Here is a 22,996-nt window from a genome sequence, read left to right as displayed (position 1 = left end):
CAGAGAGGGCGCGTGAACCCGTATTTACATTACATTACATTACATTACATGTATTTAAATTAGGACTCCTGATATTGTCTTTTGAATGCAGCTTTTTTCTTCTTCTTGTAAGTTGTAGGTTTTCTGTTTGTTAGGCTTTAATGAATTTGTACACAAACTTTTCAAATTGGAATCAGACTCAGAACGAAGCTGGTTTTCAGAGACAAACTCTAATAATGGAGTTAAAGGTTAAACGTCTGCAGGGCCACTATTGAAGCAGATCCCTGGTAAAAGCTGTGTGTCACATCATCTCATCTCGCTGTGCACTCGGTTTTAAAGGGAAACTGCAGGCAAAACCAAACATGCAAACATGTTCAGCGTCACAAGTTTGATCCAGAGCTCATGAATCAATGTCTGGATGTTACAGGAGTCAGAGCAATCTGAATGGAGAACAACCAAGGTCGTCCAGCTCCTAAATGTACATGACAAATGTTAACGGCTCCCAGAATCCTTTGCAGCTCAAATTTGTCAAATGAAGATGTCTAAGTCACAAATATATATATATATATACAATATAAATTCATATACTTTAATGCACTATATATATGCAAATATATGTAAATAAACCTGTCATCATCATGAACTTGATCAGTGTGCAATAAAGAGCATAATGTGTATTGCCTTTTGTACTGAATATTCTTTGCTGTGATATATATGTCAAGGGTTGATCAAATATAAGTTATCAATTAGAAAAGTCACTGCAGCCATTAAGATATGATGTGTCTTATAGCATTACAACTGTAAGAGAGCAAAAAATGTGTTTTTCAAGAATAGAAAATCCAGGAAACTATGCATCTTCTTTTCCTCCTGTAACTCTCAGAACACTAAAAGGTTAAATCATGTAATGCACTCATGGCTGCTTTGTGTTTCATGTCATATGGTCTGTTGAATTCACACTGTGGCTGTTTTGGGTTTCTTCTGTGACTCAAGATCAACACCGTCACAGGCATTTCAGGCTGAAGGCACACTTTCAAAAAAATGTGTGCGTTCTTCATCTTCAGGAAAATAAGACGCAGCAGGGAATCATCGTCTTCCTCTCAGGGATCGGCATACTCTGGTTTGTGTGCCTCTTAAATAACATAACAATACAACAAGGAGACACGGTTTCAGGTCCATAGTCACTTTAGTCAACAAGGGAAGGTTTGGTTCATACTGCACACACACACACACGCGCACACACATACACACGCACACACTGACACCTGAATATATATATGGCACAAAAAATATCCACCTTCAATCTGAGAGTCAGTCTGGAGTCCAAACACACGGGACGTCTTTTTAAAGAGCGATTACAACCAAACATTACTGAACAAAAACATCACAACCTCCAGCTGATCAAACTAGAGACCATAAAGCAAGTAGGTGAAAAAGAAACACAAAGAAAATTAATATCAATATGAAAACCTTTTTGAATAACAATGTCAGTTAATATATATATATATATATATATATATATATATATATATATTTAGATGTATATATATATATACTTATATATCAGGCCTGCAGGCAAACACACTGTAAACTTCAACACTAGCAACAGGTCCACAATCTCCACCAGGCGGTTCGTTCAGCTCCACGTCGCCTCTCGGCCAAAAGCTGAGGCAGCAATACCACAAGGAAGGAAAAGGCTCAGAAGTCACACTTCAAATACGTGTGAATCCATATAAAATATGTTCGGGTGTAGTTCGGTATGAACCGATCAACGCTTCAGCGGAAGCCGAGAGGAAAACGCCAACCTCGTCTGATCCTAGTAATTCAGATCGAAATAAATGAAAGTAATAATAGGTTATCTTTTGTTTAGCTACACGTAAATAATTCCTATATTATATGCAAGTTCTCCTACTTTAAAGTTAATTAATCTATCATATCTAAATACCAGTATTTTAGGGACATCAGTGTAGAGTTTAAATGATCAACAACTCCACTGCCTCCCTTTAAATATAATGTTTTTATGCTTATGTTTAATTTCTCTTCCAAAGTAAAGGTTTAGTTAGTCAAGTTTCAGTTATGTTCTTATAAATTATAGTGAAAACTACAATAATAAGAACCAGGTTGGGCAAAAAATGTAATCAAAAATTAGATGTCTTCCTCTATACTGACCACCAGATGAATTTAAAGTAATTTCTTTACTGGTGGTAAAATGCTTCATCACCTCTATAAATACACAGAGGCTCAAGTTACAGACTTCACATCAGAGACGGATGTGTGACGTTAAGGAAGCTGATGATGATGATGAAGATTTATAGCACAAATCTTACTGAAAACTGTCCGTCACAGCCGGATGGATGACTTCCACTTCATTCACACAGCATCACTGAGTTTGAGTGTTATTGTTCTTTTTTTGACTGAAGTTTCATTAGTGTTAGGCTTTTGTTTAATTTCTAATTCCCTTTTTTTTTAACTCATCGATGAGATGGAGGTAAGGCTCTTGAGAAAGAAAAAAATGTTGAGATATCTGTTAAGGCAAAAGTCAAAGGGAAAGTAAAATATAAATAAATCCCCCTTATGCACTGTAAGTGTAGAGGTCAGTTACCACTAGCCACACACCAGCATCTCAATGCTTTTACAATATTAATACAAAAGCAGGTGAGGTTGACGTGCATGGGGAAGATGATGAGATGAAGAGAGAAGAAGAAGTTTACTTTAAAAAGTGGAAGGAGGAGGAAAAGTTCTCAGGGGAAACTTAGAAAATATAATTTGTTTACTTCTAGTTAAAAGTAGAATAAAAGATGCGTCACTGAGATAATTTTCTGGCCAGTTCAGAATGATTTCCTGCTCTGAGATGTTTGATAAACAACTAAAACCGTCTAAATGTGATCTGATTGATATTAGCTATGCACTCTCCTGTAATCATATTACATTTGGATTAAGTTACCGCTACCATGACATTTATTGTGAAGCAGTCGCAGGAAACACAATGAATTTGTCACCAAACCAGACGGAGATAATGAGCCGGTCTGTAAGAGGGCTTCAGAGGAAGGAAGACGGGGAAGAAAATACAAAGAAAGGAGAAAGAAAATCTCAGATTTTAGTTTACAGCTCTAACGTGTTTCTTTGTTTGTTGCATAGCTTCCTTTCATTCTCTGGAATCAGACCCAACCTATTTAATATATTCCTTCTCGTTTCCCACATGGTAATATTAAAAATAATCAAAATGTTTCACTTGAGGAGAAAGACTGTGAATGTCCTCTGTTGGGGGTCGGGTGAGGGCAAAAACTACGGAAGCCCAGAGAAGTCATAATGTACTTCACACGACATTATTATTGTTTTCTTTTGATCACAAAAAAAAAATTATAATCTTGGCCTGTTAAATAACAAGATTTGTTTTCCTGTAAATGATCATTTCGTGATTGAAAAAAAGTGCTGAAGTTGAGGTGAAAAAAATAATGATTTCCATGTTATGAGAAGGAATGTTTTTGCTGCTTTTTCCATCAAGATACCGGAAGAACTTGTTTAAATGTCTGACTTTAAAAGTCTCTTAGTCCTTTGAACACAATTTATAGAGTTACTACATGTTGTAGCCAGACATGCTATATTTTGGACCGTACAGGTACAGGTGCCTGTCGCACCTCCACATTTTGTCCCTTAGGATTAAGATAATTATTTTGTGATTTCAAGAAAACACAATTTCTGCTGTGGACATTTATACACACATTTCTTGTGATCAAAAGAAACTTCTCTGACCTTCTGCAAAAGAAAAAGAACGTTGGATCCTTCACACCAAACACATCTGGAATGAAACTCACACCAAATAACAACATTAAGATGCCTGAAGAGCCTCTCAGTTCACCAACAACCTTATTGTTAGACCTTATTAATACTTAGTAATAATACATCAACTGAACCAGCATTAAGAAACCCCTAAATGAAAGGCCTATTGGGTCGAAAGAGTAGCTCAGAAAACAGAACAAAACAAAACTCTAAACTGATGCTCATACTCACAATAAAATATTAGTGAAACTGTGATTTATGTTCACATGCTCTTGATTGGTTTGAGTATGAAGGAAAAACTAAAAAGGAGCCGAGTCAACTTTTCCCTTCTAGTTCAGATCCAAGAAGCTGAACTGGAGTGAGACAACACATGTCCAGAGACTGAACAAGGAAACCAAAACACTCCTCCTTGTTCTCAGTCGGCGTAGTGCATGATGGACTCCACATAGTTTCCTGGAAAGAGGCCGGTGGTCGTGTTCATCACGCCTTCATACCACCCGTCCTCGTTCTTCTTGATGACGTAGATGATCGCTCCTTCCTGGAACGACAACTCGTCCTCCTTGTCGGCAGCGTAGTCGTAGATGGCCACCACTAGAGGGCGACAAACACACCATAATGTTGTTAATAATAATCAATATGCTTGTGGATTTCTTTGCCTTTATTCGATAGTGATAAGAGAGACAGGAAATGCAGCTATTGAGAGGAGGCCAGAGATGGTTCAGAAAAGGTTTTCTATTGAATGGTGTTAATGAGAGTGGAGAGCGTAAGGTTGTTGATGATTATGTATATCCCACAATGCAACACACAACTAAATGTAAGCTGGTAGTGTACAGTGTACGTACCTTTCTCCTGGTAGCTTCTGGGGGCCCATGGTGGGTCTTCCTCAGCGTACGGGTCGCAGTACTCCACTACCGCTGAGTCCTCCTCTTCCTGTCCGTCCTCCAATGGCTGAGGAGAAAGGAGGGGCTCTTCGGGCCCCGATTGGCTCTCGGCGGCTGGATGAGGGGGAGGAGGGACGTCTGAGACTGAGCGGTGAGAAAGTACATTATGCATTTTAGAAACACACACACACAAAATTACAGGTAAACAAATATCAGTAAAGCCAGACATCGCTCTAAGTTATAGAGTAATGTGGACTACTTACTGGACTCCTGAACTCGAGCAACGAAACCCATCAGAGGAAGCTGAGGACTGAACTGGAGGAGGGAGGGGGGCGGGGGGGAGGCTGCCAACACACACATATCAAAGATCATTTACGCATTGAGCATTTTAATACACAAATAAATGGCCTTATTTTGAAATATATTTTCTACGAATTCTGACCTGTACCAGTCTGAACACAACCAGTATGAGCTTCCCCAGACTGGTGTGTGTCACAGGACATACCTGGGCTTTGGTTGTAGTAGGGACCGCCGTTGACCTGGTTCTCTGTTACGATTGGCTGACCAGTCACAGAGGGGGGGCGGCGGTATGGCAGTGACCCCCCCACCTGTTGAGCCTGCTGACGGGGCTGAGGCCGGTTCATACTGAAGAACTGAGGGACGATGGGACCTGAGACAGAACAGGGACGAGCTTAGACAGAGTACAGAGGTTTGGTGTTAATCCAGTTAAGGACCAATATATTTATACATTAAATATTTAAATATTTAATGTTTGAACACTCCTGTACAACTTTCATCTTTTTTCAATTCAATTTTATATATATATTTTTTTACTGTAATCCTGAAAACAGAAATACAAAAATTGTACTCTGGACCGATCTCAGGCCTCAAGGAGATACAAATATCCAAATATAAAAGGACATGTTCCAGACAAAATGTGTTATTTAAGCTGTGTTACTGCAATGCTACAGTGTTAAATCAGCCTTTATTTGAGAGTGAGCCAAAAATCACCCACACATGAACAAGCAGCCGAATGAACAGAATGCGTTTTAAGAAAAAACTGCGTGTTGTGGAGTCAAACTGAAAATGAGATGAAATGTAGATAAAAGATTTATCTGACACACTGAAGTAACAGCTGCAGCCCACCGACTTGGCTCACTTTGTTCTTAGTTGCTCTCAATACTGGATGTCAGAATTCTGAAGTTGATCTTCTTAAACTATTGATCGCATAGGAATCAAAGTTTTTCTGGGAGAATGTGACTCCTGAAATTGACATGACGTGATCTAAGAAAGGTCGAAGAGAGACTTGTTAGCTTTAGCGATGTGTGGACCTAGAACTAGATACAAAAAAGAAAATGATAGGCTGATTAATCAATTGATAAAAAATGTATCTGCAACCATTTGAAAATCGATTCATCATATTATGTTTTAAAGCAAATATGCCAAATATTCTCTAATGGTAAGATTTGTATTTCCTTCAAATTGAATATCTTGGGCTGAGCTTTCTCCCTCTTTTTTTAAATTGCATAATTAAAAAAACTAATTGATTAATAGAGAACATAATCAGCAGATAAATCAGTTATAAAACCCAAGTTTCAGCCCTAATAGGAACTCAATCCTAAAAAGAACATCACATCAGCCCCATTCATGTAAACACACACTCATTACAACTTTCACTCTACAATGTAATGAAAACACAACAGAGAAAACACGGGATTCGTTTCTTTGATAAGGAAATGGAGAATGGAGGGAGGGAGAAAGCAGGCGATGGAGGTGGTGGTGTCGTTGGAGAAACTCACCTTCGGTAGGTGAAGAGGAGGGAGAGGAGGAGAGTGGAGGAGGAGGGGCAGGAGGAAGTAGAGGAGACAGATCTCCAGGAAAGACAACGGATTGGACATCGGACGTGCTGGGGGCGGGGTTAGAGGCCGGAGAAGTGTTGGCAGGTGCATTTGATTGTGGGTTTGGTTGAGGAGGTGAGTCGGTGTGTTGCGAAGACAGGTTCGGTAATAACTGTGCGTGGGGTTGTGTTAAGGTTGTGGTGGAGGAAGAAGACGAGAAGGAGGAAGGAGTTGGGGAGGGGGAGGGAGAGGAGTTAGGAGCAGTGGAGGAAGAGCTAGCAGGTCCAGTAGTTGGAGAAACTTCAAAGAAGGGAGGAAGGAAGGAAGGAAAAGAGGGAGGAGATAAGCAGGAAGGAAGTGAGAACGACAGCGTAACTGGAAATATCTCAAGTAGCGGTTTCTACAAGAAGATATTCAGACATCAATTAATATTGATGTGTGTATCTTTGATTGTGCGCGTTACCTGGGAAGGTAGAGGGCGGGGAGGGCGTCGGCACGGCGATGGGAATGCCAACGCTGCCGCTGCCACTGTTTTCCCTGCTGCTGCTCCGACTGCTGCTGCTGGGATGGCTGCCCCCACTGCTACCACTGCGCACACACACACACACACACACACACACACACACACACACACACACTTGAACATTTAAAAAAATTATCTCTTAAATTGACAAATGTCACACTGTATGTGTAATTCATGGCACAAACAAGATTAAACAAATGTCTCTCTCTTTTTCCTATCATACATATTTTCCCTGAAATAAGGTCCCATGCGGGACTTTGCTTCTCTATTGAAATTTCGTAATAACGTGAATGTCGCTGAACAATAAACCAATTTTACTTTCATGACAAGTTGACTCGTTTTAAAAAGACACACAAGCGGATCACAAAAGATTAAGAAAAGAAGCAAAGAGGATGTTAGAAGCAGCAAACTGAGAATGATAATAACAAAAGACAATACAAAAAAACGGACAGACAGGAAGTCTTCTGCCTGTAGAGAAACGTCAGGATAAAAGCAGAGCGATGGCTGCAAGAGCGGCCACAGTGAGTCAACGTCAGCACAGAAGCAATGAAACAACGAGAAGCTGCAAACACATACTCTGATTGGCTGGAGGCTCCAGGTCAGGACAGACAAAGGTGGAGATTGGATGAAAAGGATTCTGTGACTGTTCGTCCTTTTTCCACCCAGAGCACCAACAAGCCAGTTACATAAATTGAAGAACTACTGAGAAAAAAAACTGAAAATGAATCTATGAATGAGAAGAAAATTAGTTGATGCTGTGAGGATGAAAGCAGAACATTACTCCTCTGTGTTCACTCAGCAGTGATGCTGCAACACAAGTTCACAGGTTTCTGCTCTGGATTTACAAACTTATTTTCAATACGGAGCTGGAGGAAAAGGAAATTGTGTTTGAAAGTAAATTGCTTATGAACTATTTTGAGAAGCAGCTCAGACAAACTAAGGTCTAGTCGAATGTTTGGTTTTACAGAATTTTTATTTTATTGAAAAATAAATGTGTATGTCCTGAATATCTTTCTTCCTCAGCAACGTAAGAATACAAGTTAAAGATGTTTTTGATCATTAATGATCAACTAGCAGGGTTCACTGCAGTAACCATGTCCCGTCTCCCTGAGCATCACCGCTGAATAAAACCACAGAGGAAACACTGGACAGCAGCAGAGTTTGTGATGAAGTTCAGCAACAAAGTCAGAAGAAAGGTGAGAACTCGTTAGAGTTTTAAAACAGCAAATCGCTCTGGTTATTATTTTTCTGCAATGTCACTTTATATTTTCTGTCTGGTCCAAACTCGTCAACAAGCCACATAGTTGCTTGAGAGCACAGGTCCAAATCATATTATCGTTACCACTCTTACATCTGAATATGAAGCAACAGATGGCATCTGGTTAGCTTAGCTTAGCATAAAGACTACTGGTTTCTTTACAGTCTTCATGCTTCATAGTTAAATGCACAGACGAGAGAGTGCTATCTAACACTTATTAGATGTTCATTTAATAATAACGTATTACAATTTATTAACCCGTTTCTCCGGGTGTCAACCAAGTCCCGAGCTTTAGTCTGTGATTGTGATTGAAAGAAGGATGCGCTGAGAGGATGCTTCTCCTCTTTAGCGTTTGTAGTTTCATGATCTTCAACACATCTGTCGGTCTAGATCAGAATGAAGCATGTTTGTGCAACTTCAACAAGACCTCATATTGCGTTGAAGAGTCTGGAATCCCAAACTAGACATACAGCTGTGTTGAACATCTGCCTTTTTGTAAATTAACTACATACCGAGCGGAACATAGAAAAAGGATTAGAGTGGAGGGGAAAGCTCTGAAATCCCATTCTGACAGCCGTGTTTACACGCCGACCCGGCTACCTGTATGTTCGGGGGCGATAGTTGAGGGTGGCGGTGCGGGACGGACTGGGAAGCTGTCCGATGGCCATATTGTTTCTGGTGGGACTGGAGACATAATCGTTGGGCACCACTGGGGGGCGCACTGGCTCCAGTGTCCTGTAGGGGGAGTTCTTCCTGTACATGTCAGGGGTGAGGGTGGAGACAGAGTTAATTGGGGATATACTTCCGATGACAAGGTCCAGCAGCATTATTGCGTAACACTTGAGAGCCTGGAACAAAACAATGCAATTTCATGTTAAACCTAATTGTGAGCTGAGGTTTGTTTTGATCAACTTGCCCAAATGTTTATTATCAAATTAACGGGACTTTAAAATCAGAAACCTAAACCATTCCAAAGTCTCCACCTTTACCAACTGCAACATTAAAACATCCGTTTTTAGATTCTTACTTTAATAAGATTTAATCCAACATGTTAAATCAGCCTATTTAATAATGTAATTGTGGGTAAAGAGCCACAGGAGGGCGCTGTCGCTCTAACCCGCTGTAGCACCAGCACCAAAGAGTAGACAGCGTATTCTAGTATTAACTGTCAGTCATAATTAAATAAAACATGACATTAAAAAGTCAAGGATTTCAAGGTGACAGGGTACATTAACACAACATCATGATTCATATGTAATTAAAAATTATTTCTACATTAAGTATGGGCTGGGATTTTGCCTCCTTGCTGTCAGAGAAGTGGAGAACTTGGTTAAGGTCATGTTTAAAAGGTCAGGATGTATTTTTAGAGAATGATGACTCCTTCAGCATCACAAACTGTAGAGAAAAAGGACAACTGAGCATCATCACAGAATAAAAACTAGACTGAAGACAAACAGGAGTAAGTTTGATTTGAATTTCTCCCAAAATAAAACATAAATAATGTCAGTTACTGCAGTAGAAAGAAGTACAAGCATGGTTATAACTCTGCAATATGACCAGTTACACCTTTACTAGAGGAAATGAAACATTTATGTGGCATAATGTGCATACAGCTGATAATAAATAATAACGTTTTCTGTCGTTAAATTATAAAACTAGCGCGCAATACAAACACAAGAATTATATAAGAACGGAACAGTTATAGAAAGTCAAAATGACGGGCTAGTGTGTTTCTGGGGTGAAGTGTGCATGTGTGTGAAGACAGAAGGACTTGAGCTGTTGATGGCAGCGGGATGCCAACTCACTGCTGTGTGTTTGAGGGACTTGGCTTCTTCACAACAAAGTGCTGAGCTGCTTCTGTTTACTCTTTCCAACATACTCAAACACTTTCTCTTCTTATTCTATAACACTTTTGTATTCCTGGGTTTCTTTCTCTTAAATCTTTCAGCTTTACTTTGACAGTTTCAGCAGCATAACACTAACACCTAAATAAGGTTTATTGTACAGAAACAGACGGCTGATCAGCAGGTTATGTACAGGAAACAGGAAGGAACACACCAACAGGAGGGCTTAGGAGGCGCTAGACCAGCTGGCTACCTGGCTTCACACTAAAAATGCACGCACGCACGCACGCACGCAAATATATATGATAAATATATATGATAGAGGTGCTGGTAGGTGGTGATTTTGTTACATTTGGACATTTTGCCAGGCTAATTCCCCGGTTTACAGCCTTCATGCTAAGCTAAGGCCTCGAGACTCCTAAACTTATCTTCCATCGTCCACTATATTGAATCATTTTTTTGCATTTGGGTTCACAACCCTGTGTTGTACAATGTCAATATAGTAATCTTGTAACCTTGGCTAAAGGGCCACTGGGTCAGAGGAGACAGGTTAGAAAGGAGGAGAAAAGTGAGGTGAAAGAGAAGAATGAAGGATGAGACTGAAGATCAGACTGAATTAAACAGAAAGTGAAAAGATTGAGAGAGGAAGCAAAATGGAGATACAGATAAGAGAGAAGGAGGAAGAGATACAGCTGGGTGACCTAGATGTTTGAGAACACAACAAGCTTTCACAACGCATGACGTTACTCTTCCTCTGAGCACCACGTTTCAGTGTGTGTGTGTGAGTGTGACGTCATCCCCCTCTGCCGGGTCTAATCTGTAATAAACTCGCCGCAGGAACCCCTATCCTCTCGCAAGAGACAAACACACACAAACTGCAGCACGCCACTTGTTTCGAACGTCAGCTCAAAGAACATCTGTGGTTCTGTGAAGTAGGATTTGTGTCTGCGGAATCTTCTATTTGATTTTGAAATAAAAACATTTAATACAAAATGCCACATTATTCAGACGTCTTTCACACATTCAGGACACATTAATACAACCAGAGAATCACATTCACTTGAACACATGAGTAAAGATGAGTAAATGTCATAGAAAGAGAGTGTGTAATGTGTGTGAATGTCTACATGTGTGTGTGAGTGTGTACGTTAGGCTGGGTACATACCCTAAGATGCTCATGCCTGCCCTCGGAGGGCTGGGTGGTTTCTGGGTGGGGGGGTTGGACCGGGATAGGCCCCCTCCTAGTTTCATGTTCTGCTGGCCATTCACCTGGAGAATATACATTTTTTAACATGATCATAATGTCTTGTAATGATAGAACATGACCAATACTTTTGCATTGTCATTACCTAACACAAACTAAAAGAATCGTGAAGAGCATGCACATTGACCCTTCAACCCTTCGTTGGTCTGTTACGAATGAATGAAAAGAGTGTTTGATGGTTATTTTCTGTTCTCACACAAAAACATTACAAGCAGTAGTATCAACGTACTTTTACCTAGCAACCAACTGGATCAATCATTCCCTTTGTTCATTACTGGCATTTATTTATACATCTTTAATATGGCTTATTGTCCTCCCTCAGTAACACATCCTGGTATTATGTACAGATGTGTGCATCCTTACCTTGAACCTCAACAACCACTATCAATGAAAGCAATGAGAGCAGGAGGAAGAAGAGGGGAGAAACGTTGTCTCGAGGTTAGTGTCGGTGCAACAGCATCATGCAAACATTAAAACACGAGGCAGAAATAACATCCCAGAAAAACTGATTAAGATGAAGCACAGGTAGACACAAAGAGATAACGACTACATTGCTGTTGTTTGCTCGATGTGCCGGAACTACTGATAATATCTGTTGTTGTGATGTTTAAAAAATCAACAACCACCTCTGATGTGTAGACTTGACTACCTGTATTTAAACTCTATATGTAACCAATTACGTAACACTAAAAACATCTATAATTATTATTTATATCATCATTATTTTCGTTATTATTCCCACCTTGACTCCATGTCCAATGTCATCGAGCACGTTGTAGTCGATGGGCTTCCTGATGTAGCGCACTGGTCTCTCTGGATTGGCTGGAGCAACTATTTTATGCGAGCGGGACGTGTTCTTATTGGTGGTCAAGATGCCGATCTCCCGCCTCGCCACCTTCTCCTTGTGGATGTCAACGGTCTGAAAAAGAAAGGAGGACTAAGTTAGGTTTCTGGCTTCAATAAAATACAGGGAGAAAATAATAAGATGTGATTTATCCAACGTGAAATCAAATTATTGTTTCAATCCTGTTACAACAAGAATCTGCAGCCAAGCGAGCAGCTCTGGAAGCTGTACTTTGAGCTGAATACTGACTGACTGCTAACATGCTAGTCTGTAACAGCTATGTTTACCAAGTTGGTTTAGCATGCTTACATTAGCGAAATGGCAGTAAACACAAAGTACAGCTCAGTCTGATGGGAAATGTCATAAATCAAAATACTGGACCATTTTAAATGTCGACCTGATGACGGCGCTAGAAAAAGGTCAGAAGAGCCCCCAAAGTTATTACAATTCATCCTGGCGGGAACAAAAATGTCTCCCACATGGCGCCACAAGAGGAAAAGTCAACGGACCATCAAACTCAGCTGGTTTATCTTCTGCAGAACATGAATGGCTGCACAACATGTCATGGCAATCCATCCAATAATCACTGCCACTACTATTCATCGAGTTAGAAATGAGGTTTTGATATAACAATGATAATCTTACGTATTATAACTTAAACATGGTTTTGTTTTTATAAGACAACCTTTAAGACGCTCAAAGTACATCCAAACTGTAAATTGAATTGAGCTTTAAGACATTTAAAAAAAATACCATTTGCAGGCAAGAATGTCTTTATGCTTTCTGAATGCTTTCTGTGTGTGGATGTGTCTTATAATCGCTCCTATCGTCTATAAACAAGTCTGTAAAGTTTCAGGAGCCCAAAAACATTCGCTGTAATGACGTCTTTCTTTGTCTGCCAAACAGTAAAACACCCCTAAATGTATTCACTGTGTGAGAGAGAGAGAGAGAGAGAGAGAGAGAGAGAGAGAATCCTCACATTTCAAACGAGTTATGTGCTCTCACACTGCAGATATTTCTGGTGTTATCCATTTTAATATGTATGAAAACCTGTTTGTTGAGTCTTGAGTCAGAACAAGTGTTAATTGCATTTTCATCGTTGCATTATAAGAAAATTGACTGAAAGATATATTAATGTAAGACAACACATTTCCAGCTGTGAATACTACATCTATATTAGATAGTAGTTTATTATAATCAAAAATCCTTACACACAGAAATGCTAACATCGATCGGGGTGAGGGGACCACTAGGTTTCGTTCATAAGTAAGAAATGAAACATTTAAAGACATCCTACAGACACATACGTTTGTCTGTATACCCTGAAAAGCAAAATGGATTATATAAGCTCTTCTCACTTTTATTCTTCATGAGAGGGCGCCTCATGGCACGAAACGTTCGCCTACATAACAGATGTGACTGTGTCTCACTGAACTGAAAGCAGTAATTATGACGTGTAATCACAGTCCTGGCTTAACATAACAGAGAGAAGCATCTCATTATTTCTGCATGCAGAGTTTATTCTCATTATACAGAGGTCTGAGGAGGAGAATGGATCCTCTGTACCACTGAAAACTAGTTTTATTCCTTTAAGTACTGTATAGAGTGCACTGAGCAACGTGTACTCGTATGGATGATGTGTGAGTTTGTCTGGGAATATGAATGCAGTGTTATTGAAGTATACTAACGACAAAAGCTTTTAGAGAGAGCGAGCGCAAAACTAAATGGTTTGTCGTCAATATCCAGTGTGGTGAGCTGTGTGGGTGCAGAATGTTGTGTAATCCTGATCAGACAACCCGGCGATGCTTCACACCTACAGATGGATTTATTCGTCTGACCAGCTGACGAACATGAAGAAGAGTCTTGTTTTTCCTTTGTCTTCCGAGACGGTATCCTTCAATGCACTGAAGTAAAGTGTATAATTTTTGCAGCAACCTGACACTTTAGATGTCTATTTAAATGTACTCAATTAGCTGTGTGTTAACATGCAAATGAGTTTGAAGTCTTATCCTCGTTTTAATTATATTCCTTTTCGTAGATTATTGAGGAACCTGCTTATTCATCCATCCGTCTGTGATTCTAATAGAAGTTTTAAAACTGTCTGTGTCACAGCAAAAGTGAAAAATCTGCAGATTGAACTTTACATCATTAACTGCGCCTGAAAATGTATGCCAGTTGATCTCATAAGATATAAAGTCACCAGAAAATGTATTGACACTAAGGCTGGCCAAAAATCATTTAGTTCACAACCCCATTGAAAAACATACATACATCAAACTCTCATGTGGGCAGAAGGCAGAGTGGGAAACTATAAATCCATTTTTCTGCACTCTCTCCACTTTTTGCTGTTAATTTAGTACAGTTTATTGCTGTTGCATGCTTTGGGATTTTGTAAGTGCAATGTCCTCCTGAGAATGAATTCTGGGCTACATTTGGCAAGACGCAGTGAAGAGAGCAGCATCCAGAGAGCGGAGAACATAAGTGTGACTGCATGCATACACGATTACATATTGTGTGTGCTTTCACCCATGAGTACTCTCACTGTGTCCATGCTAATGATTCATGCATGCCCACAGATTTCAGGTTTAAAAAGCAAGTTGTTTATCAATAACACAATATTCTTCAGCATCCGTGTGCCTGTAGATACCTCGGTTAGGTCATCAAGGCAATGTGGGTTGGAGAAATTTAAATGCGATTTCTTATTTGTCTAATCTATGTTGTGTTGCTGGTGGGGGAAAATCCGGATTTTTTAATTTACCACGAAGAAGAAAGAAATATTTCTAGACTGATGACTATGATTTTTGAAGCTGAGGGGTTTGGAGAAGTCCTTGTGCAGTATGCTCAAATGAGAATAAAAATAAATATGAACCAAACTGAGGGCACAGGGTCCTCGTGTGTTCCCACCAGACCTGTGAAATGTGGTTGATGGAGCTTTCCATGCGACAGAGCTGCGAGGCCTGGATGTCCAGCATCTGCAGCACATTGTTGGCCAGCGTGTTGATGAGGTAGGCGACGCTGGCCAGAGACTGGGTGGTGTAGCTCTTCGTCTCCTCCAGCGCTCGCTCCTTGTCTGCTGCCTGCAGGAAGAAGGGAGACAGATTCAGGACGGGAGTCGCATCGGTGCCACCATTTTATTCTCACACGCAGAAGAAAACCGCAGTGGCAGATAATCAATACAAGGGAAGAAGGACACACAAGAGCAAAATCAAGACCCAATGTGGTACTTTTTCTGAAGCTTATTGTTGTCTTTTAGTTTTTCATCAAAACATTGAGTATCGGGGGTTACCTACCCCGGGAACAGCTTAACATGAAGGCAGAGATGTTAGGTTTACTCCAGCATATGACAGCTATTATGTCATGTACAAATAACACATCAGGCGTCTCTAGAATAGCACGGACTAAGTTATCGGTTAATACAACACCTTCAATAAATTAAAAGATAAGAAATTCAAGGACAAATAGATTAATTTGGCTGCAACTTTTAACTCACAACACATTTAATTTGTTCTTCTTCTTTGATGCCTAATTTCTTAATTTCCCTTTTCAAATTATCTTTCTTTTTCTGTCTTTCTTAATAACTTCTCTTCTATTCTTATTTTTATAGAAGTAAATGGAAATATATGGAATTATGGTGTCAATTTCATCCTCCATTAACGTTTCAATCAATAATTGCTTGGTCTATAAAAAGATATGTCCATTAGTGCATCCTTTTGCCTTTTCAGTGGGGCCTTTTGCCTTTCAGTAAAACTAACTAAAACAAAAAATACATATACATATAAAAAGGACATCAACTAAAGAGACATGCACATTAATTCACAAACCCTAATGAATCCACTTGAATGTCTTACTTAATCAAGATAACAGCATGATATCCATGTATGGCAAAAAGAAACCCGGCCAAGAGATCTGAAAATGAGCATCAGTATATGTGTGTAACCGAATGTGAGAGTTGTTAATTTCTGTGTGTGTGCAACATGTATACTGTACGAGTACACAATACAGCACGGACAGTATTAAAAGACACACTGATATATGTGTGTTCGCTGAAGCATGATGTAGGTCAGGTCTAACTCATTCATGCCCGAGGTTGACAAGAAACACACTGACACCAATGTGTGTCTGTCTCTAATCCACACAAACACACATTAACACATACAGTCAGACCTCAAATTTAAAGTTATTTAATTATATAATGACTGAAGGAAATACTTCATTCTGATGGGCTTCTGAGTGAAACTGAATAAGTAGAGTACAGTCACAAGATGCATTTAATTGGATCGCTGAAGAATATATTCAATTACATTTTCGATGCAATTTTATGTGTATAGCCCAAGATCACACATTTCCGTCAGAGGGTTTACCATCTGTACAACATGAGACACCTTATGTCCTTGGACATCCTTGCATCAGATAAGGAAAAACTAGTACTAGTATACAGTAAGTATATCTCTAAAGTAGTGTTGTAGAGGACTGTTGGCATCCGCCCACAACTCCCTTACCCACGCTGTTGGATAAGGAGGTGGACAAGGGAGAAATGACTAAATTAGGCTAGAGCTCAAACACTCTCTTGAAAATGTAAACAAAGATCCAAAGAGTCTGAGGGTGTAACGGTTCAGAAACAAAGACCGAAACCGCGACACAAACGTCCACGGTCGCGTGTCCCAATTCCGTCTTCTCTCGCTATTTTTACACTGTGGTATTTCAACTAAAGATCTGAATCTTTCACCACTGCCCATCTCTAAAGTGTCGATTTATTTAAAAAGAGATAATAGTGGGACTCTTTATTTAGAGACAGGGTACTGTACCTGAACTATAACTCTTTTCAGTCCAGTCTTCTTTCCCTGTTTAATCTCTCTTTCCCTTCCACTACTCCCTCTCTTTATCACATCATCCTCATTACATCTCTTATTTTTCTCTCACTTTCCCATCAGCCATCTGATGTCCTATTAGTGGTGACCTAGTTGGAGGGCTGCCTCTCTGGCCTGAGGACAGCGCAGACACAAATGTAATGTGTTTTCTTCTTTCTCCATTCCAGCTAAATGCATGAGGTTCATGTACATGACTAAGATCAGATTTACATAGAATAATATGCACACTCTGACTCCACTGACCTCCTTTTTTAATGAAGATACACTCAGGTCTAACCGTCACGTTCCTGCTGTTCATTTGTTCCAAATTAGGCTTTGGCGGTAAAACAGTATTACGCTACACGGTATGATTTTCAATAGAGTCATAAACAGTGTCTCTACTGTGTAACAGGCAACTGAGTGTTTTGGGTTAGTCTTCTTCATGCTACAAAAGCTTATAGTTCATAGTCACAACAACTGACAATCTACCATCACCGTCCGCTCTCTTCAGCCCACTGGTGTGTAGGTACCACTGGTACCCGCTCTGTGTTTAACATTAGCATTTGTATGGTCGAGAGACAGAAAGAGAGAGAGAGCGAATAAGAAGTTATCAACAGCATTTTAGCTGTGAGTGTAGCAGTGCGTTTAGGCTATTTGTTTGGTAAATAAATGCAACAACTCCTGATTAAAGTGAGGGGGTTAGTCCCAGAGTTAGCCACACCTTCTGTACAATATCTTAAATTGGGCTGAGTTGTGCTCAGCACTTTGAATTAAAGTGACATTATCAAACCACAACCAAAGCTTAAAACTGCCTCAAGGTGTGGAGGCAAAATATACTGTCAAATTGAATTTGTAAATACCCATTTTAGTTTTATTTATTTTGATTGAAGTAGTAGTTTGGTTAAGTTATTTTTATTTTTATTTAAACAACACACACAACATTTCTGGTAAACCAATTCTAAAACATGTTTAGCGGAGGTCAACCAGCGGGTAGGCGATACAGGCAGAAGCACTCCGTTTAAAGTGTTTCTTATGTGGAGGACAGCTCTGACATCTGAGAGTCAGAGTTTCTTTCATGGACCATGAAAGAGTTTTCATCAGAGTTTTCTTTCATGTCTTAGATGGACACAAACATGGATGCAAATTCAAGGTTCACTTACTATTCCCACAGCAGCAGCATACAGCTGAAAGCTTTAGGATTAGCCAAGTAGGTGAACCTTTAGATTAGATACGAGTTTCCAAGGTCAAAATGAACCTCAACGCTCAAACAAACATGGACGTTTTGATGAAAATATCTTCAACAACTATGTATTTGAATGTAAAACTGGCTAAGAAAAAACTGAGGCTTGCAAATAAATATTGGTGGCTGAGGTACATCCATACCTGTGTGTGTAGTCTAAATCTGAAAAATAAAACTATTACCGTCACACAGCCTCTACAGACCATTCATAGCAGTGTGTGACAGAGAGGAAGCTGTGTGTGTCAAGTAAGATACACCTCATTAATCTTCGAAAGAGCTATTCTCTTTGGCTCTGAACAAGATCCATCTACCATCCACTCATCTAAAACACACACACACACACACACACACGGCCACTGTTTTTACCTTACAAGGACAGCTCCCTTATGTGCTCCAGAAGGTGTTTAAACTTCTAATACAGATAAAGCAATATACATTTTATCACATAATTACTACGTAATATAACAGCTATCTCTCTAGCTTAAAAGAAATGCTGAAGTAGAGACTGCTGAGCTGTAAATCTTATTACATGTGTCTGACACAATAAGAGGAAACATGGAGACCAGTTTCAACACAAGGGCTGAGGAAGACGCCTTAAATTTGCCATAAATCAACATGACGGGTGTCTCATTAACTTGATGGAAGTTAAATTTGTGTTTGCTTAATGCATTCATATCTGTCATCTGAAGCCTTTAAAGCACCCAAGAAAATCAAGACTCTCTAAACGACTGAATTTAACTCATAATTGAATTGCTTTAGACAGGCTGTCAACTAGTCAAGTTCATTTTTATTTACATAGCTCAGTATCACAAACTTGCCTCAAGTAGCTTTACAATCTGTACAACATACGACAGACACCCTCTGTTCTGAGACAATTATTAAAAATAGGGAAAAACTACCTCCCAAAAAAAACTTTTAACAGGGAAAGAGTGGAAGAACCCCTGAAGAGAAAACATAAAACAAAATAAGAACATTAAAAAAAAATAGTTAATGTCTCGCTGTGATGAAATGTGATACCATAGTGTGATCTGCTCAGGTTTAAAACGGCCAAGTTTCTGAAAACAAACCCGTCTTTCCAAACGCCCCCGCAGGAGCTGTTCCTGGCACCAACACTGAAGGTGGAGGCTGATACTCCTTCCACTGGAAAACCAATCGCCATGGTTTCCAAGCGCTCACACACACACACACACACACACACACACACACACACACACACACACACACACACACACACACACACACACACACACACACACACACACACACACACACACACACACACACACACACACACACACACACACACACACACACACACACACACACACACACACACACACACACACACACACACACACACACACACACACACACACACACACACACACACACACACACACCTCCTGCAGTGGTACCATGTGTTTTCAATGAGCAGCAGGTCAAGTTACATTATGACTACCTCTGCTGACAGCTAACTGGTACCAGCTGTGGAGGACCCAGAAAAGGAGGCAGGGTTGACATTTTTTTGAATAAAATTATGATTAGGCTGATGGATGCAGAGTTGTATCTTGTGTTTCTGGTTCAGTTCCCTCCGCTAATGACAATTGCATTTATGTCACAGTTTACAAACCTACAAGCTGTGGGTGATGTTTTTTTGGACAACCTGGGTTCTTGCAATAAGTCCTTCTGGACAATGTCCGGTAGGGCTGGCACTTTATCAAAAAACAAACATTTGTAAATTAACTTATGCATATTGTGCATATTTCAACAACTTGATTTTTATGATATAAACATCTGATGCCTAAGTACTATGTTTTTTATTATCATTAATAGTATAACGAGAAGCAGCTGCCCAGCATTAAAACAAAATCTAGACACACATAATCCGGAGTGTCTGATAGCCCAAGAGGGGGCCACACAGGGCTTAACAAGGGTTAACACTGAATCCAAATGTTTAGTCCATAAAACAAGATCAAAAGCTCAACTGCCGGATTATGTAATAGTTCACATCATCTGCTGGCAGCGGGAATGTAGGCCATCCAGTGGGCACCGAGTTAGGCCCCATTTGGGTATGTAGTATGAACAGGCTAATGAACTAGAAAATAGTCTTTTCATTCAGAAAGATGTGGTGTGATGCTGAGAGGAACACAGAGAGAAAGGAGTTTTTTCAGAGAAAGAAAGGGAAGGCAATGCGAAAGAACAGAAGGAAGGAGCAGGTAAAGAGGGCAAGGGAAGAAGAAACTTTAATGAGGAAAATTTGACATTTGAGGAGACGGGAAGAAGAATAAATATGGTAAAGAAAACAAAAACAGAAGAGGAAAGAGAAAAGGAAAGAAAGAAAATGGGGAGAACGTCTTCCCTAATTAACACATATAAATGTTTGCCTTTTGAAAAGGCAGACTGTTAATGCAGCTTGTCTTGTTGATTGACTGCTGCAGGAAAGCGATGATGATGAAATCTGGCGATGAACAGGTGTTAATTTAAAGCCAACTGAGGAGGAACAGTTGTCCATTACAGTCTTTGCTGCCCACACACACACATACTGCATTTAGTCTCCACTAGCAGACTACAGAGATGGATGTCAGTCCAGTACACAGATTATATATATATATAGCTGAAATGATTATATATATATGCAAGTACGATTGCACTATTCTAGTCGAATAACAGAACATTAACATGCAACTATTTAAAAAAATTATATAAACAGAATATCTTTTGGTTTTGAACTGTTGGTTTGACAAAATAACTTGAAAAAGTAACTATTTTCGGACGTGTTGAAATCAGCAACTTGGCTGGTATTTACAAATGTGGTGACCATTTGAAGGCCATGTCCAGGTGGTAAACATAGACATCGCTGACTTTACATGTTTATTTATTTGAGTATTTATTTGGATCTCCATTAGCTTTTACCTGGGAAAAACACCTCCTTAATTGACAGAGAATTAATCTACAACAACTTTGTTACTATAATGGAACTACATTTATCACAAGAATTATGTCCAGCAAAATCCCCAGAAGATAATGTTCTCACTGATATCAAGTATTTAAGTAATAATTACATCAACATTGGTCTGAGAGTGTGGTTAAGATTGAACGGGCCATCCTTTCTCACGCCAGACTCCCTTTGAAACATCTCCGTGTGATGAATCCCTGCTTCTCTGCATTTGTCACACACCTTGTAGAGGATGTGCCAAGAGATGTTGAAATAAACACAAAGCGTTCTTTCATTCGGCATGCATGCAATAAACCAACTAAAATAAAATCACGGACAACATAGCAGTTACTTATCGGAATAACCTGAGTACGTATCACGTTACAACATCCATCCATCCATCCATTTTCAATACCGCTTATCCTCATTAGGGTCGCGGGGGCGCTGGAGCCTATCCCAGCTGACATAGGGCGAAGGCAGGGGACACCCTGGACAGGCCGCCAGTCCATCGAGGGCACATGTAGGGACATACAACCATTCACTCTCACATTCACACCTATGGGCAATTTAGAGATCAATTAACCTGCAGCATGTCTTTGGACTGTGGGAGGAAGCCGGAGAGCCCGGAGAGAACCCACGCTGCCACGGGGAGAACATGCAAACTCCACACAGAAGGACCGCTCCGACAGTCACGAGTAAAAAAACAGTGGGTAGAAAAGTTGAATTCCCATAAAAGCAGAAGTGTTTGTCGGAATATTTTGAAGCCTAATTTACTTTGAGGTTCAAGCCACTCAGCCGCACGAGAGGTCGTGATTTAAATTGAATGCGGCGTGACTTTTTTCTTTGATAGAAAACCTCGCGGCCACATAACGGAGCCTGGTGCTGTCATTCCATCACTCCACTCACCAAACCGCCCACTCCCTGCGAACATTACCCCGATTTGTCATTTTTGTACTTGCCGTATACACCTTCTGTTTAAACACTAGCATGTACCTGGACATAGTTGCTTTCGCAGTACTCCGCTACTCTTTCCAGATTGGTAAAACTGTCCAGTAAAGCTCTCCGTCCCGCAGGAATTTCCTCCTCCAGCAGCATTTGTAGCTCCGCCATCTTTGCATGGTTTTACTACTAACGGCCGCGGCGCGCGCTGACTGGATGTATCCCGCTGCCTTCAAGGAATGTGGGCGATATCACAACTATAAGACGACATAACGAGAAAAACGGGAATTTTTTAATTTTCTCTGAGATGTCAATGGAAGAGGAGCATGCCGATCTACACATTGTATCAATATTGGCAGTAATCAAGAGAGCCTTGTTGAATTCCTTATGAAAACAGCTAATTATGCGTCCAAGTCTCTAAGTATTACCCATCTACAACTTCATCAGTATCATGGAGCGTTCATGTGATCTTCGTCAAAAGAAAACTGCAGGATGTAAATGAGATAGGACTACTCCATTGACAAGCTTGACAATTTCCAGTGGTGGAAGTAGTATTTAAATCATTTTCAAAAGTAAATGATCGGCTAAATTGTCTACATTTAAGCAGAGGCTGCCATCTAAGATGCCAACCCCTGAGGGGTTCAGTGTCTTGCTCAAGGATACTTCCACACTCACTGGAGGAGATCAACATGTTGTCCCAGTTTAAGTTAATGTCGAACTATGTGTAAATGTCGTGCACTAAAAAGTACAACATAAAGCATACAGTAGCATAAGATGGAAACACTACTTTTAAGTAAGAACCTCAACATTAAGTTCAGGTATTTCTC

The 22,996-nt window shown here is 40.0% G+C and overlaps 1 protein-coding gene across 1 annotated transcript; it reads right to left on the bottom strand.

Annotated features, from left to right (window-relative positions):
- Positions 1–1,550: 1,550 nt before the first annotated feature.
- On the bottom strand, positions 1,551–22,340 carry LOC117750835 (abl interactor 2-like). The gene is made up of 10 exons (XM_034562221.1): positions 22,224–22,340; positions 15,118–15,285; positions 12,107–12,283; positions 11,266–11,369; positions 8,857–9,009; positions 6,939–7,063; positions 5,134–5,307; positions 4,901–4,981; positions 4,599–4,781; positions 1,551–4,347 (listed from the first exon to the last, which is right to left on the bottom strand). Exons 1-10 carry the CDS (start codon positions 22,338–22,340, stop codon positions 4,172–4,174), a joined length of 1,458 nt encoding a protein of 485 aa, XP_034418112.1. The 3' UTR covers positions 1,551–4,171.
- Positions 22,341–22,996: the final 656 nt, after the last annotated feature.

The sequence above is a fragment of the Cyclopterus lumpus genome, chromosome 21, assembly GCF_009769545.1.
Source record: "Cyclopterus lumpus isolate fCycLum1 chromosome 21, fCycLum1.pri, whole genome shotgun sequence".
Classification (NCBI taxonomy): Eukaryota; Metazoa; Chordata; class Actinopteri; order Perciformes; family Cyclopteridae; genus Cyclopterus; species Cyclopterus lumpus.
Note: the sequence above shows the minus strand (reverse complement) of the source record. Positions and strands in the feature narration are given on the sequence as shown.